This window comes from Conger conger, chromosome 12 (assembly GCF_963514075.1).
Source record: "Conger conger chromosome 12, fConCon1.1, whole genome shotgun sequence".
NCBI classification, from domain to species: Eukaryota; Metazoa; Chordata; class Actinopteri; order Anguilliformes; family Congridae; genus Conger; species Conger conger.
Genome location: NC_083771.1, coordinates 31,395,844 through 31,412,437, shown reverse-complemented (window position 1 = coordinate 31,412,437; position 16,594 = coordinate 31,395,844). Strand labels below are relative to the sequence as shown.

Genomic DNA, 16,594 nt, shown 5'->3' with positions numbered 1-16,594 from the left:
GAGGGCGGGGGGGTGTAGGGGGGGAGGGGGGCAGGGGATAAAACAGCCCCTGAGCTTGGTGCAGTGCTGGAGGTCACCAGCAGGGGGAGCTCACTTGCTGGCAGTGGTGAAGTTAAAGCACCCGCGCTGGTGGAACTGCATGTCCCTCACACGTCGCATGGACTGAATCTGGGGCTGGATGGCACAAAACTCGTTGTAGTGTCTGTAGTCGCCACACTCAAACAGATACTGGTAGCCTCTGTAGCCAGGGTACTGATAGCCAACCCACCTGCAGAAGGACCCAGAAGGAAAATGAATAGAGTCAGAAAGATTTGTAAACCATAGCCAGGGTAATTAACAAACACTTAATTCAATTACATTGCTTTTGAGCTTGTTTTGATAGAACATCCTCGAGAGGAAGACACTAGCAAAGTTCAATGGTTTATTCCATCTGCTGAATCCCTCAATCTATGCCATGCTGATTAACCAGGCATATTTTAGCCTGAGGTGTGTGTCAGAGCTCTATTTTGAATGCCAACCATATGTGCTCCTGCACATGCTCTTGCATTGTGTTTTTCCCTTTTTCATTTTTTTCCTGGTTAGCTCCACTTGGATCAGACCTTTTCCACTGTAGTCACTCTCTACCTTGTTTTAGCCCATATAAAGAAAGCCTACTTATTCTATGCATTCTATGCACACACACATTTTTGTTCTTTAAGGAACACATTTCCAAATTGTACCCTGAAACAGAATAGTGCTCTGCTTGGGTATTAATCAGCAATATTTACAAGAAAAATAGGTACAAATGAATTATGTATTGCTGGCTAGGGCTACTGTGTAAGTGAGATATCACTGGTTGACATATTTGTTTGCTGCCTGAGGTTGGCATTCCAGTCAGTTGTGGAGCAGCTTTGCTTACACAGGTCCTGACTCTTAAAGGTGTTAGCTTTAACCATTTTCAAAGAGATTATCTTAAGGTAATGTAATGTCCTTCATCACCGTGGTCAGTGTCAGGTTTAGTGATTCTCAGCCCTATCAGCACCAACAGTAAACAGCAGATGTGCATGGCGGTTTCACCGTCCCCTTGCCCCCAGCCCTTCCCGGACCCCCGGAATACTCACACTCCTCCAGGGACCCTCACGCTGCCCACCCTGTCACAGAAGCCGTGTGCCCAGAGGGTGGGCACGTCATCCTCCTGGATCTCCATCTTGTTGCCCTTGAAGTCAGACAGCTCGAAGAGACAGATCTTGTGCTCCTGGCTGTCCTGTTGATCCGGAGGAGAGGAGGGAGTGAGAAGGGAGATCCTGGGCAATAGACCTGGGTGGTACATGCTCAGCCACTGCTAATGGTGTGTGTGGTGTGCGCATAGCATGGCCCGAGTGTGGTGCTTTAGTTTTATTGTGGGTGTTCACACCGCTGTCATTGTTCATGTGTCGTTAGTCAATGCATGTGTCTCAGCCTGAGTGTGGGGTACTCAGTCTGGTGTCAGTGTGTCAGCGTTTGGTTTGATCCCTGAACACATGGGGGTGCTGTTTCTCACCATGCGGATAGGCCTGAAGGACATGATGCAGTCACTGCGATAGCTGTTGGACCAGGTGTCCCAGCGAGGATACTCCCCCTTCTCCAGGATGAACATCTCGCCACGGAAATTAGTCTGCTCAAAGCCAACCCAGCTGGAGACAGAGAGAGCAGGGGAGGGGGGGGGGGTCCAGGGATGGGGGTTCCAGAGATGAGCGGCCATGGAAAGGAGGGAAACGGGTGGAGAAAGGAGCGATAGGGATGTAGAGATGGGGTTGGGTGAAAGAAAGGAGAGCAGACACAGTTAGGCTCAGCTGGGAGGAAGAGAGAGTCTTTCAGAGACAAGTTTGGATTGTTCCCTTAACTGTTGGCCACTCAGGCTCAAACTACTGCTGGTTTCACAGCACTGCAAGGAGACCAAGCCTACCAGAGGTGTCAAGTGAATCACAAGGCCAGATATCTCTGGCCCCATTGATTAGACTGTGTGTATTTATTTGTTTATAATTTTTTCAGTCTTTAACTACAAAAAAACAGAGAATCTATTGAATAATAATCACTATCCATTCTACCACTATCCATATCCATTATATCAGTACCCAAATATGTGCAAGTTGCCAATCAATGGATGTGAGAGAAGCTTTGTACTCCACATCATATATGCATTTGTACTCCACATCAGTTTCAGCATTTCATTCTGTTTCCATAGTGATCCATAGTGTTGAGTCTACAGAGTGCATTTCTCGGATTGCACGGTCCTATCGTTAAATGTTATTGCGTCTGGGAACAGCGGCACGCTGCTGACGGGGAGACTGGGTGCCTTTGCGCCCTGTGGGCAGATGTTTTGGGCGGGACTTACGGGCCGCACTCCACGCGCAGACTGCGCACTCTGTCCAGGCCACGGTCGCACATGTTCACGCACTCGTTCTGGATCTCCACCATCCTGCCCTGGAAGTTCTCCTGGTCGAACAGCATGATCTAAAAGGAGGGAAGGGGGTATATATAAGAGAGGGACCAACCGCAGTGTCGCCTTCACCAGAAGAAAGCGGTTCCTTTCTGGCAGGTAGGCATCCATTCTGTTGCTGGGAACCTTTGTTCATGAGCATCTGCTTTCCATGCTCTGGTTCCTTACTTTAACCTCCTGGTGTGTGTGTAGTTCTGCCTAAGAATTTTTCATAATACAACTGGCATGATTTCTGACCTATGTTCTCAGACCCATCTGTCCTTCACCTCAAAACCAGTTTGAGCACCACTCTGTCTCAGAGACACATACACCACTTGGCTGCTCACTAATACTGAACTACACTTGGCTTTGTGTTTAAGCAGTGCTTTTCTCTTGTCTATAGAATCTAGTCTTTGTATCTAACATTGTGAGGAGCTCTCTTGCATAGGCAAGCAGACCAGGCAATGTTACATTGTGACTATGTCCCTAAAAAATAGCATCAACCACCAACAAAAACCAAGGAACTGAGCCTGTTCTTAAGAAACATGAGGCTTAACCTCTGCAAATCAGGGTGTAATCGCCATGCTATCCTTTTCAGAGGGTGATGTCTTCGGTGCCGTTCACCGCTCAAAGCTGGTGCAGGATTACGGCTCTAATATCCACTGCTGTCCGCTCCAGTCCTTTCATTGTTAGTCCCTTGGCCTCGCGGTATTAAATGTGCCAGAGGCTCAAAGTGATTTGTGTCTGGCCGTGACACAGCAGCAGGCAGCGCCAGACGCCCGACTCAGGTGCCAGCTTGAGTATTTAGCAGAGCTCTGCTCTCCCTGGGTCTCCCATCAGTATTCAGCCCAGCGCTGGACAGAGGGCTCTGTCTGGGAGACTGCTGTCCACACAGCACGCTCTAGTTCAGCGCTGCATGGTGCTCTAGCCTCCCCTCCATCTCCCTATTATTATTCCGCGCCAGCTGCAGTGGATGTGTGCACCCAATGAGAGGGATTACTGCTACAACCTTGTATTTGCTATAATGGAGTATCGGCCGGCTACGGTTCAGCTTTAGGGCTGGCTATGTTCCCGTTCGCTAAGTCGCCTCACTTACTCTGAAGTTACCCATGCCGGGGTCTCCGGTCTTGGTGGCCTTGCTGGTGGCAGCAGGGGCTGGGGTGCCCTTGTCCTTGGCATCGGTGCCCTGGCTGGCAGCGGACTTGGCTGTCTGAGACATGGCTAAGGTTCAGAAGAGTCTGCCAAGGGAGGAGAGAGAAGGCGAGAGTGAGAAGGAGACAGAGATGAGTAAGAGATGAGCCAGGGAAAGGGTGTGGGAGGTGAGCAAGTGCAGGGGTGACAGAGAGAATCCGAAGTGGGTGAGCTGGCTGGGTTGAGTACGGGGCCACATCAAACAGTCCCTGAGGTTCCCCCTCGGGAGGATGAAGGGGGTGGGGGGGAGGTCAGGGAGCCTGGCTCGAGGCTTCGCGCCCCCAGCCTGACTGCCCCACAGAAACAAAATCTGTCCAGGTTTCATCCCCATATTCCAAAAGCTAGCCCTCCAAGCTGTAGGACCTATATCCCATGCGGCTCCCCTTCAGCCTGTAGGATAGCTCCCCAACTGGACCAGAACAGCCCCTGTTCCTCTGTGGTGCGCAGTGCGCCCACTCTGGATGGAAGCTGCAGTGGGGACTGTGTTTAGGCTAAGCTCAGCGCAGGAGGCCTCAGGTTGTGCGCTGGGGCGGTGAGCTCATTAATCAGGTTCGCAGGTGCAGGTGCAGCTGTGGGGGTGGGGGTTGGTGGTTTCTTACCTGCGTGAGGTGAGTACAGCTTGCAGTGCCGTGCGGGTTGGCTGGCTCGTGCTGGCCCCCTCTGCTCAGTGCCCAACCTTTTATACCCTGGCAAGGGGAGCGTGGAGGGGCCGAGCACACAAAAGAATCACCCGTGTCATCAGAGTCGGCTGCCGCCTAAGCCCGCCATTGCCCAGAAAGCTCGCCCAATGTCCGTAAGCACTTTGCTGTCAATGGAAATCCCTGAGCCCGGCAGTTTCTGCCCCGCGAGGCCCTGCCCTAAGCTATAGCCCGCATATGGACCACAGGAATGTACAGGCCAGAGGTCGTATCTCACACTAATCTCCATTTCACTCTCTCTCTTTTTCTCTCTATGTCCCTCTTCTTCAACCTCTCTGTCCTTGGCGATCACTCTTTAGTCAAGTTTAACAGGGTTTTTTTGTTTCTGCTGTCTTAACTTGACCTTTATTTATTTTCCTTTATTTTAACTGAACAATGCCCTCAGATTGTTAAAACAATATTCAGTGAACTCAATTCAGCTGTTCAGTGAACTTTACAGTCGAGCTGAAATGGCAAATATAAAATGTGAACATTAAATGTGAGATGAGGCTTTCAGTGTGAAAATCTCTGTAAAATTGGGTATCAACTGAGTAAAATGATAGATAATGTGACAGAGGTTTGAAAAAGGGTGGCTATGGTAAAAGGCAACGTATTTCCTGGTTCATGAGAGATGGTAATTCACCTCCATCATTTCATTTCCATTTCAAGACAGAATCCTTAGATCCTGCTTATTCCTTCAATGACACATCTATTTTTCTCTTGGGGAATGAAATTAAACTATTTTTGTCATCCTCTGATGGAGTATTATTAATACAAATTCATTTTGTTGTTTTTTTGAAGCTGGACGATGCTTAGCTATTATTGCAACCAAAACTCATTGCATAGATGGCTCATTTGGACAACATTTTAAGACAAGGGTGAATGAAGAATCAAGGATTTGTTTATACTAGGCTTTAACTTCTTATATATGAGCAGTAAATGGCACCCAGATGAGCAAGAGGTTGACACAGTGTGACTACAGCTAAAGGTAGCTCCAATGTGATGAGTAGGCACAATATTAAATATTTCATCTTGAGTGCTCAATCTAGCTTCCAAATGTCTTTGTCACAATAGGCACCTGAAAATCCAGCGGCCTAACCGTACATTTCACATTGCATTGTCAAGTGTTGGATCCATACATTAAATCTTCAGGTGTTCATAAATGAGTACAAACAACGATTAAAAACATTTTTTTAAACAGCAATGCCCATATGCAATACATTTCAGTAGCATCATCCTCGCAGACATAATAATGATAATAATAATAATAATAAAAAATAATAATAGTAATAATAATAATAATAATTCATTTATACCATATAATCAATAATCCAGGCATTACAAAAGACACAAGCAGCAAAATGTACAAGAGAAAATAAAAAACACTGAAACTAAATCTTAAAATTATAGATATAACATGGGTACAAATAAGAAAATAATAGTAATAGACTTGATAATGATAAAATCAATCCTAAAATATAAAAAGCTTAATAAAATATAAAAGTAGAAGAAATATAAAATAAATATTAAATATAATAACTATAATAACAGTTGCATTAAAATAAAGGTGGGATTAATTGCAAGATGATAAAAATTGGCTGTTGTTTAAAGCAGTCAATGGAGGTTACTTATTCCGAAACGAAAAGTTTGTTCCAAAAATTTGGTGCATAAAAACAGAGAGCTGCATCACCTTATAAATCATTTTTTTGAAATATAAATACTGTATATAAAGTAATATACATAGAATTAATATATATTTGAGTGAAATATAGTTTTTTTATCTCATCTTTTTTAATATTTGAAGTAATTTTTCTTTGAGTAAATTATTTAATGTACTGTGAGTAGTGTGTGGTTTTCACAGTACAGAGTTAACAGAGTGGGGTTTGATAGCATGGGGCAGTACAGAGTTAACAGAGTGGGGTTTGATAGCATGGGACAGTACAGAGTTAACAGAGTGGGGTTTGATAGCATGGGGCAGTACAGAGTTAACAGAGTGGGGTTTGATAGCATGGGGCAGTACAGAGTTAACAGAGTGAGGTTTGATAGCATGGGACAGTACAGAGTTAACAGAGTGAGGTTTGATAGCATGGGACAGTACAGAGTTAACAGAGTGGGGTTTGATAGCATGGGGCAGTACAGAGTTAACAGAGTGGGGTTCGATAGCATGGGGCAGTACAGAGTTAACAGAGTGGGGTTTGATAGCATGGGGCAGTACAGAGTTAACAGAGTGGGGTTTGATAGCATGGGGCAGTACAGAGTTAACAGAGTGGGGTTTGATAGCATGGGGCAGTACAGAGTTAACAGAGTGGGGCTTGATAGCATGGGGCAGACAGTGGGTCAAAATAAAATGAAAGGATAAAGGGGGTCCATGCTGTTACTGATGATAGCCTTTTCACCCCCCTGAGCATGAGGTGCAAGAGTAAACCAATTCATTCATAAAGCAAGCCTCACCTTTTACATCCTCCAACAGAAAGGATACTGAAGCTTGTGTTTGTTACTTGTAAGTATAACAGGCTGCTGCTGGCAGGGAGAGTAGGCCTAGTCTACTTCAATGTTTACATGCCAGTGTACAGTATAATGGACTGTAAAAACCACTGGCCACTGGTCTTTATAACTCTGTAAGTCTTGGAATAAATCTCTATTTTTCTTGATTTTGCGCAGTACTCCATGATTTTAGATTTGTAAACAATCAATCAATTGTAATCAAAGTGGGTAGTTTCTCAGCATTTTTGTGATAATGTTACATGTCCCCATGTACTATGAGGCTGAGAAAAAGAAGAAGAAAGAGAGTACTGGTGATCTCAGTAATCGCTAAGGGACTGATAGACGCAGGAAGACCTCTACAGTTATGACTGAAGAATTCTCGCCATAAAAATAAAAAATAAAACCCAATCACCTCTCTGACAGATCAGGAATGCTCTGAACAAGGCAGGCATGGATGTGCCAGTGACTATTATCCACAGATGACTTCACAATCAGAACTAACAGGCTACACTGCAAGTGAAAACCTGCAACAATGCAAACCACAAGTTAGCTTCAAAACTGTAAAATGGAATAAAACAGAATCATTATTTTCCATTATTATTATTATTATTATTATTATTATTATTATTAATAATAATAATAATACAAATGTGAATATTATAATAATTATTATTATTATATAAAAGTCAAATTATCTCATGCATGGATAACAAATAGTCATGTAAGAGGACCCTAAACTCTGATTGCCACACATGCTTTTGTGACTCAAGCCCAATGTTCCATGAATAATGTATCATGACTCACTGTTCAGAAAGAGGAATACAGCTTTGAGGAAGTGAGAGCAGGGAGCAGTACCAGAATAGGTTCCTAGGTGTCATTTTGTCATTTTGTTTGGAAAATCTTGATGCTCCGAGCCAGAATTTCAACCATTTTCATTTCAATTTTTTAAACACGATGGCAAAGATGTTTTGTTAAAAGCGGCTTCTTTTTTATTGCTGTTTGCATTTCTCCCTCCATTTAATATGGATAATGCATGCTGCACATTGGAGTCATGCCCTACTTTCCTTCAGTCTGAGGAACTCCATCTGTGACACATAGAGAGCAGAAAACAGAGAACACACTATATCCGTGCACAGGTCCTGTTTGTTTTGAACGTCTCGCTAGTTTGCAGACTTGTTTTAAGTATGTATTAACCTATGTACATTGAGCTTAGATTAGTACTTTGAGCTTAAATTAAAGTAGCTGTGTGGCAATTTCAAAACAGCTAACTATCTAGTACGGACTATTATAACCCTAAACAAAAATAAACTATTTGTTGTTTGCAACGAACTACAGCTCTCTCATTTAAATTGAATGTCATTTAACTTGTATTATGGCTTGTCGTGACTCACAAGCATTCCATTAAACTCAGTTAATTTAGTTTATTTATAAGTATAAAACGTTCAAAACAAAAAATGAGAGCTTGCTTGTTTCTCATCACTTATCTCCAATTAAAAAAAGTCGTAAATGGCTGTGATGTGGAAATGTATGTCATGTGTAGTAATTGTGCAGTTTGTATGGCAGTTTGTACAGAGTTTGAGTCGTGCCAATGAGAATAATGGGTTTAGTTAGGAGCTACTGTAGCTGATCCTGTTACCCAGTAACAGATGCCCTTTCTAGTTTTCGCACAGATCTTACTCTGACTATCGCATTCTCCAAAGCATCTATATCTCCCTTGCCTAACATTAAAAATAAAATGGTTAATAATATCAATTTTAAAACATATCAATGATATCGCAACAACTTAACAAGTATTTGTGTTCATAATATTGTAAATACATATATATATATATATATATATGTATATATGTGAGCATATGAATATTAGATTTTGCATAGGTATATGTGGCCTAATGTGGTCAGAAATAGCAGATCGCTTTAACACCGTATCAAAATATGTGACTCCCGTGACTCCAGGCGTTATTGTTTTTTATTATTACTATATACTATTCAGTACAATACAGTTATTAATAATACATCAGCATAAGCCTAATCAAAGAGAAAGAATAGTAAAAAATATACAAGTCTAGGGACGATTTCAGGGATACATTTGTGGGCTTTGTGTTTTCTTATTCCGTTTTTTATTTCCATGTGCTTTCCACCTTTTTCTCTTCCTCTCCCTCCCTCTCTCACTCCCCCGTTCATCTGAAACCCATGTTAAAACTACCGGCAGAACTGTTCAGGAGTACATTAACGGCTGAGCTGAGTTAAGAACAGGAAACGCACTGTACGTAAGAGTAACCACAACAATCATAGTGATACAGATATTAATGCAGTGATATTTCTCTCCCTCTCGGTGGATTTGTGACCGGCGTCTCCCTCCATAGAACCGTACGGGCACCCTGGCACGGGGATAGTGTAGTGTCTGCACTTCTGTGGGGGTCTATAGATTAACCCTCTTTGTTGGTGGTACAATGGGGAGCCCCACCCCTGTGCTGAGCTGGGCCTTTTAGCCGGGCCCTTTTCCAGGGGAGGCTTTAAAAGGGCGCGAGCGCATGCCAGCTCTCACTCTCACGTTAGGAAGTCCCAAGGGCATCTCAGCGAGGTGAGTACTGTTCGGTTTCCCCCCCCTGTCCCCCCGACACCCAGTGAGCCATTCCCTCCTCCTCACACACACACACACACACACACACACACTTTCAGACTATACACAGGATAGGGTAAATGAGTAAGTGGCCCGGGTGCCTTGGAGCACCGGTCCTGGCCTTTGCCTTTAAAATAGCTAATTTTATGCCGCTATTCACTGCGAATATGCCTTGTATGCTGCTCTAAGGCCAGGCCTTTTGTATTTGCGTATACGCGGTTGCATAGCCCTTGTGTTCTTGCTTTCAGATCACTGCAGAGGCCTTTATGTGGCATCTGTGCTTTTGTGCACTTGTGAAAGCTCTTGAAAGATGAAATGCCAGAGAATAGTGAGGACTTCAATCTAGGCTCTCATACTTGACCTGTTACGCAATATTCATTTCTTTTTTAATTTATTTCTTTATTTTTGCCCTGTTTCTGGGCAGGTTCTGGTTTTGCTTTTCCGTGAGATTGTGTTTCTGGCCAATCATTGCTTCTGATATTGATTTTGAACAGGGGCTCTTTCGCTCTTCTGCTCTTCAACCAACTGTTCAATATTTTGAATTCGATTTTTTGCTTTTTGTAAAGAGAAGTAATGTGTGTTAAAATGCATTAAAAAAGAATATAATTGTGAATTATATTCCTACAGGGTTTTGGGATACACTGTACACTGCACCCTTTTGCATGTGGTACATATTATATTGACAAAAATTGTTTGGACTATATTAATTGGAATTTGATTGCCTTCTTGGCAGTGCACAAGCTGATTTGTGACTGCTGTATTGGGCTAGAATATTGAATACAGGGTTGGTAATAGGGCTACAGTAAATACAAATGCAGATGTGAAATGCTATTGGGGCAGCTAATGTTAGTCCCCCATTCAGTGTCATTGTCTTTGCCTTACAGATACAATGACTCACCACTGCACCAAGTTCTCCGGTCACTGGAAGGTATGTGGAACAGAACTTTAATGGTGATCGGAATATAGCCCAATAGAACTCTCGGCGGTGACGATAGACTGCCGGTTCTCAGCACAATGGTGCTTTGTCACCCTGAAAATTCAGCCCACACTCAGGGCCACCACCGAGCTGTGCTTCAACTCCTTTTCTTCGCCTCTTTCCTCTCTCTCCCAAACCTCCCGCAGATTATTGTGTACGACGAGGAGTGCTTCCAGGGCCGTCGCCATGAGTTCACCTCTGAGTGCTGCAACGTGATGGAGTTTGGCTTCGAGACCGTGCGCTCGCTGAGAGTGGAGAGCGGAGCGTAAGTCTTCCGTTCCCCGCCCGCTTCCGGAGGCTTCCGCTCCGGGTGGCACCGTCACCCTCGGCACACTGCACTGGTCTCACTGGAAACCCTACTTCTTCTCTCGTTTCTGATACACGTATCAATCTGCTGCTCCCAGAACACACAACACAGTGATTTCACTTTCACAGGCCTATGCCAGTCCTGTGAAATATTTTGTTTTAGAAATGAATACTCGAAACACGGACCATGCTACTCTGCCTGTATCTTCCAAATACATGTATTGGCATTTTTTCTGTGCTTTGAGGAAGAAGTTTAGCAGAAATGCTGAGGTCATACACACGGCAGTCTAGCGACCGGCCCCCTCAGCAGCCGTCCGTAAACACAGGCAGCTGATAACACTTATGAAAGGGAGCAGACCTTTTCTTAAATATGTGAGCACACCTACGTACGGCCTATGTTACACACAGTCCAGTGAGTGAGGGTAGGGCTGAGACCTGCTATTCATGAGACAGAAGAGAAAGAATAGCTCTATGAACACATTTAATGTTTCTCCCTCTCTCTCCCTTGCTCTCTTTCTCTCTCTCTCTCTCTCTCTCTTATCCTCAGTTGGGTGGGTTACGAGCACTCTGCATACCAGGGCCAGCAGTTTGTGCTAGAGCGTGGAGAGTACCCTCAGTGTGATGCCTTTGGGGGCAGCAACTCCTACCATATCGAGAGGATGACCTCCTTCAGGCCCATTGCCTGTGCTGTGAGTTCAGCCTGCCCTTTCTTACTCTGTAGCTCTCTCTCCTCCTGCTCTCCTTCACAAACCTGTTCTTCTCCCGCTGCTCTCCTTCACAAACCTGTTCTCCTCCTGCTGCTCTCCTTCACAAACCTGTTCTCCTCCTCCTGATCTCCTTCATAAACCTGTTCTCCTCCTCCTGATCTCCTTCACAAACCTGCTCTCTGCCTGCCACCTGACATCCTTGCTCCTTCCCCCACTAACAAATGCTATCTCTCAATCTCTCTCGACCACAGATTCGCACAGACTCATACACACCTTCAGTACACACATTCACACATTCACACACACACACAGTCCCCCTCTTGCTCACACACTCTCGCTATCTTGCACACGGACACTCATGGTATCATCACAGGTCTCTGGGGCTTTCCGTTGTTTGTGCTTGATTCAGTGAGTGACACAGTTTGGTTTCCTAGAAGCCACTGATTGGCATGCTCCAACATCACACCGCTGGTCTCAGAAGCGCGTTTGTACCTCTTAGCGCCCCCGGCACGCTTTGAAGCCACTTCTCGCACGTTTGACGTGCGAGGAGTTGCATGATTTAACTGCACATTGCATGTACAGACGGCGTGTGTGACATAACACCAGCCAGCGCTTCTCCTTGGGGAGTGAAAGCAGCCTTATTCCGTCACACTCACTCCAGGATGCCTTTAGGGCCCTGTGGAGAATGAGCATTAGTGGCTTCTGAAGCTAGCATCCGGTGCTCTGTAAGACCCAACAGCGGGTAGTGTGCGCTGGGATGGAACCCACCACCTTGTTCCAAGCTTTGCTGTTGTTAAAATTACAGAAAATACACACATCCACAAACTCAAAGAGGTGCCAAAGAGAACAGTGGACTGAATAAAAAGGAGTCCTCAGTGCCATACATTTATTAACACCAAAAAGTAAAGTAAAAAGTTCTGAACCTCACCTTTTTATGAGACTTGTACAGAACCACTAGGCTCAAAATGACACTTACTCTTTGGTGTATATTTTTGCCACTGGGAAACATACAGTGAGTGCAATGCAAAACAATTACTGTCTTAACAAGTTTTGTAGTCTTGTAATGAGACTATTGATCTTCTGTATTTTCCCTCAAGTAGAACATATTAGCTTGTTTTAAGTTACTGTTTGCCTGACATGTGAAATTATCTCACCCAATTGGCAAATCTTGAGTCTTACCTGATTGGCAATATATCTGCCTTATTTAGCAAAAGTAAAAGAAATAAGATTTTAAGACTCAAGATAAGACTGAAATACTTGTTCAGATTCTGGTGTTCACAGTGTGGACTCTTCCGTTTTCTGACGTTGCCGAAATGACCCTTTGCTGCGTGTGCGTCCACAGAACCACAGGGAGTGCCGGATGACCATCTATGAGAGGGAGAACTTCCTGGGCCGCAAGGGGGAGCTGAGCGATGACTACCCCTCCCTGCAGGCCATGGGATGGTGCAACAACGAAGTGGGCTCCCTGCGTGTGCAGTCTGGATCGTAAGTGACAAAAAAACCCTGTACTCAGTCTGTCCTGTATTCCCCCTTTTGCTTTCTCTGACTGTTCTACTAGTACATATGCTCTCATTCCCTTTCTTGCCTGTTCCTGCATACTCCTCTTGCCTGTATTGAGCGGCCTGTAGCATAGTGGTTAAGGTGCATGACTGGGACCCGCAGGGTTGCCGGTCCCCGGTGTAGTCACAATAAGATCCGCACAGCCGTTGGGCCCTTGAGCAAGGCCCTTAACCCTGCATTGCTCCAGAGGGGATTGTCTCCTGCTTAGTCTAATCAAATGTAAATGCCGTCTGTCAAATGCCATTAATGTAATGTTACGTGCTGGATATGCATGGGGGTCATTCTTTTAAAATTTGCCTTTAATATTTAAGTGTTTTAGTCTTTTTTCAAACGTGTTGATTGGTGGTCAGAAGGCATGGAATGCTCATTATAAAAAAAGGAACTTCACCTTAATGCCTCAAAAATCCTGCTGTCTTTATTTCCCCTGTGCTCTATCTCTATCCCTCTTTATATGTCTTTCTATCGCTCTATCTTTCTCACTATCTTACTCCCTCTATTGCTCTATTTGTCTCTCTCATTCCCTCTCTTGCCCTCTCCCGTTTTACAGAAAGAAATTAGGTCTGCTTCACACCATGACATCTCCCAACCCCCCCCCCCCCTCTCTCTCCCTGATAGGTTTGTGTGCTACCAGTACCCAGGCTACCGTGGCTACCAGTACATCATGGAGTGTGACCGCCACTGCGGAGAGTACAAACATTTCAGAGAGTTCGGCTCTCACTCACAGACCCCCCAGATTCAGTCCATCCGCCGCATTCAGCAGTAACCCCGCCCCTGCTTACCCCAAGCCTCCCTCGAAAAGCAGTCTTAGCCTTGCCCGATCCCCACTGCTATCCAGTGCAGAATAAAGTGTCTTTCTTAAACCTCACTGACGTCCTGCTGTGGCTCTGTCCATATCACAACACCTGAATGGGTTTGTCTGCCAGAATTAACATGCCTTTTAGATGTGTGTCCGGCTGAGAAAAAAAGAAACACAGAAAACAAGCGAGCAAGCAAAGCAAATAAACACATCAAAAGCAGGAATGATAAGGGAGATATTGTGATAAACGGAGGCCAGGCTCGACCAGCGTGGCACCAAACCAGGGCAAAACACAATATTGACGGCAAAAACAGTACACAGTTAATCTGAAGTGCATTTAGTGTGAGTTGTGATCCATGGTGGCTGCTGGGCTTACACTTCCCTGTAAAAAAAATATAAAGACATATAGTTGGCAACGTTTGCATTTTCCACAGTTCTATCATTTCTGCTGGTAAAATGGTGTCTCTGTAAATGTTATTTGAAGTTCATGTGAAATTGACCAGGCCTGAGTCACATACTTGCTTTAACAGTTCAGACACCTGCACAATTCCTATGGCTACTTTTAAAAGGAGCTTTATTTTCAGCAATAGGTTTTATGAATATACACTCTATGAATATACACTCACTTAATTAGGTATTTATTAGACTTTTTTTTTTTTACTTATTGGTCTTCTGCTGCTGTAGCCTATCCGCTTGTGTGTTCAGAGATGTTCTTCTGCATACCACTGTTGTAATGTGTAGTTATTTGTGGTACTGTCACCTTCTTTTTAGCTTTGACCAGTCTGGCCCTTCTCCTCTGTAACAATATGTTTTTGCCATCCTGGAAGAGACACTCCCATCAGGATAGAAATGTTTTATCATAGGATAAAGGTGATCATTAACTTTTTATTGATTTGCAGTGACCCTTCCGTGCAATGCAGACTTTAGTCGATGTTCCTATAGAAACACAAGCCAGTTGAGCAGTCTTTGTGACTGAAGCTCCTGTTGTCTGTGCCCCGATAATGAACCCTCTTTCAGAGTCTCTTAGCTCTTTTCCTCTTGCCATCTTGATCCAAAATCAAGGTCAACTGGGCATGCTCAGCATTTTTATACATGCCACAGACCATCATATGATGTTAATTGCTTAATTATATCTTGCAGCATACTTGTATGGAAGCATCTGCATTTGATATGTTTCTCCACTCATTTCAGGTTTTTCCATTAATTTGGCTCTTTGCTCCAGCACATTGGATTTGAAATGACACAATGAAAATGAGGTTAAAGTGCAGACAGTCACCTTTAATTTGAGGTTATTTACATCCATATTGGATGATTTTGTTTATACATATGCCCTCCATTTTAGGGACCAAAAGTAATTAGACAGTAGGCTTTGCAGCTGTTTCTGAAATAACAGAAATTGTACCACCGTTCAAATACTTACGGACTGCACTGTATGAAGTCAGCTCCAGAATTCCAGAATGATTCATTTTAATAAAAATTAGAAAAAAAGGGAAGCATATAATAAACATATGGGGGGGGGGGGGAGACAACATATGTTTTTTTAATTCATTCACTCTCATATTTCAATGTTTTTATTAAGTGACAATTTGCTCTGAAAATCTTAGGTGTTGAAATTATTGGCACCCTGAACAATTATTGTAAATAAAATCAAATAAAGTGAAATTGAAATTGTCAATAAAATCTTAATCTAGTTGAGCAATCAAAATCCTTTTGTCATCCATCAGCATGGGAAAAGCCAAAGAAATCAATTCAGAAGAGACAGATGGTAATTGACTATCACAGGTAATGGGTACCAAATTACAGTTGAGGGCAATTTCCACCTATTTTGGTCTTATAAAAGTGTCAATATCTCAAAAACAATTTACTGCACACATGTGACTTAAATTAACGAAGAGGCTTGTACCATTCTGGAATTTGAAATGGAACAAATTTATGTCAGATCATGCATATACAGTGTACAGAAAAGATACACTAAAATACAACATAATTACAAAACGCCTTTTTCATAGTTTAGCACTGAATATCTCAATTTCTAAGTCAAGGAACAACCCAGAACTACTTTATATGCAGCCATATTCCTAAAGAGTCTGTCGCCTAAATAAAACACATTATACCTTGTTGGAAAGGGTAGGAAACCATGTACAAGGAGCTTACCATATTTTACATTAATTTGGTACCTGAAATTACCTTTTGCATTTACGCAACACCATGAAGCAGTTCAAGGCTACATTTACCCAGGTATAGCCCGGACAAAAGTGTTGTTTCCTCAAAAATGGCTGAACATATTACAAAATAAACCGTCTTACCTTTATAAACAGGTAGGATGTTTGGTTCCATAAATACGTCTGTATCAAATTATTTTCAAAACAAACTTTCTACCAAAATGGAAATATATCTGCCGGACATGCAGATGGGGTTACCAAGTCTCAAAAAGAACCATAAAATGCCACCTTAAAATTTTTTTAAAGGGTGTCATGGCCCTTACTGAGCACAATGAAGAAAACTAAGCATTTGGAGTTTCCCAAATCTTCTGGAATTGACCACTCCCAGTTTATTGCGATGGTCAGATGTGACCAAAATAAACATTTTGGCAATACAAACTATCAATATGTGGCAGCAAAAGAGGAGAGCTTGAAGCGCTTTAGCATCTTAAGTCTTTCCTCATAATTTATCCTCATAATATATTTTATAATACTCAAAGTGAGACCTTACAAAGTGAATAGTACCTGAAATTAATAATCCCAAATTGTTTTTTGAGCCCATTCCAGTTTTATGTGTACCTCCCATGAAGCAGTCCTGCCTTATGTTGTTATTTCCCACATGGAGAACTTCACATT

General features: G+C 43.3%; 2 protein-coding genes across 3 annotated transcripts; one reads left to right on the top strand and one right to left on the bottom strand.

The window, feature by feature from the left end:
- Positions 1 to 90: 90 nt before the first annotated feature.
- crybb1 (crystallin, beta B1) lies at positions 91 to 3,664 on the bottom strand. 2 transcript variants are annotated; one of them, XM_061262561.1, is made up of 5 exons: positions 3,534 to 3,664; positions 2,354 to 2,472; positions 1,520 to 1,652; positions 1,101 to 1,243; positions 91 to 268 (listed from the first exon to the last, which is right to left on the bottom strand). In XM_061262561.1, the coding sequence occupies exons 1-5, from the start codon at positions 3,654 to 3,656 to the stop codon at positions 91 to 93; spliced, it is 696 nt and encodes a 231-aa protein (XP_061118545.1). In that variant the 5' UTR covers positions 3,657 to 3,664. The 2 variants fall into 2 exon arrangements, with proteins under 2 accessions (XP_061118545.1, XP_061118546.1); XM_061262562.1 differs by lacking the exon at positions 3,534 to 3,664 and adding an exon at positions 2,995 to 3,134.
- Positions 3,665 to 10,301: 6,637 nt separating this feature from the next.
- cryba4 (crystallin, beta A4) lies at positions 10,302 to 13,724 on the top strand. The gene is made up of 5 exons (XM_061263700.1): positions 10,302 to 10,340; positions 10,535 to 10,653; positions 11,242 to 11,383; positions 12,744 to 12,886; positions 13,577 to 13,724. The coding sequence occupies exons 1-5, from the start codon at positions 10,302 to 10,304 to the stop codon at positions 13,722 to 13,724; spliced, it is 591 nt and encodes a 196-aa protein (XP_061119684.1).
- Positions 13,725 to 16,594: the final 2,870 nt, after the last annotated feature.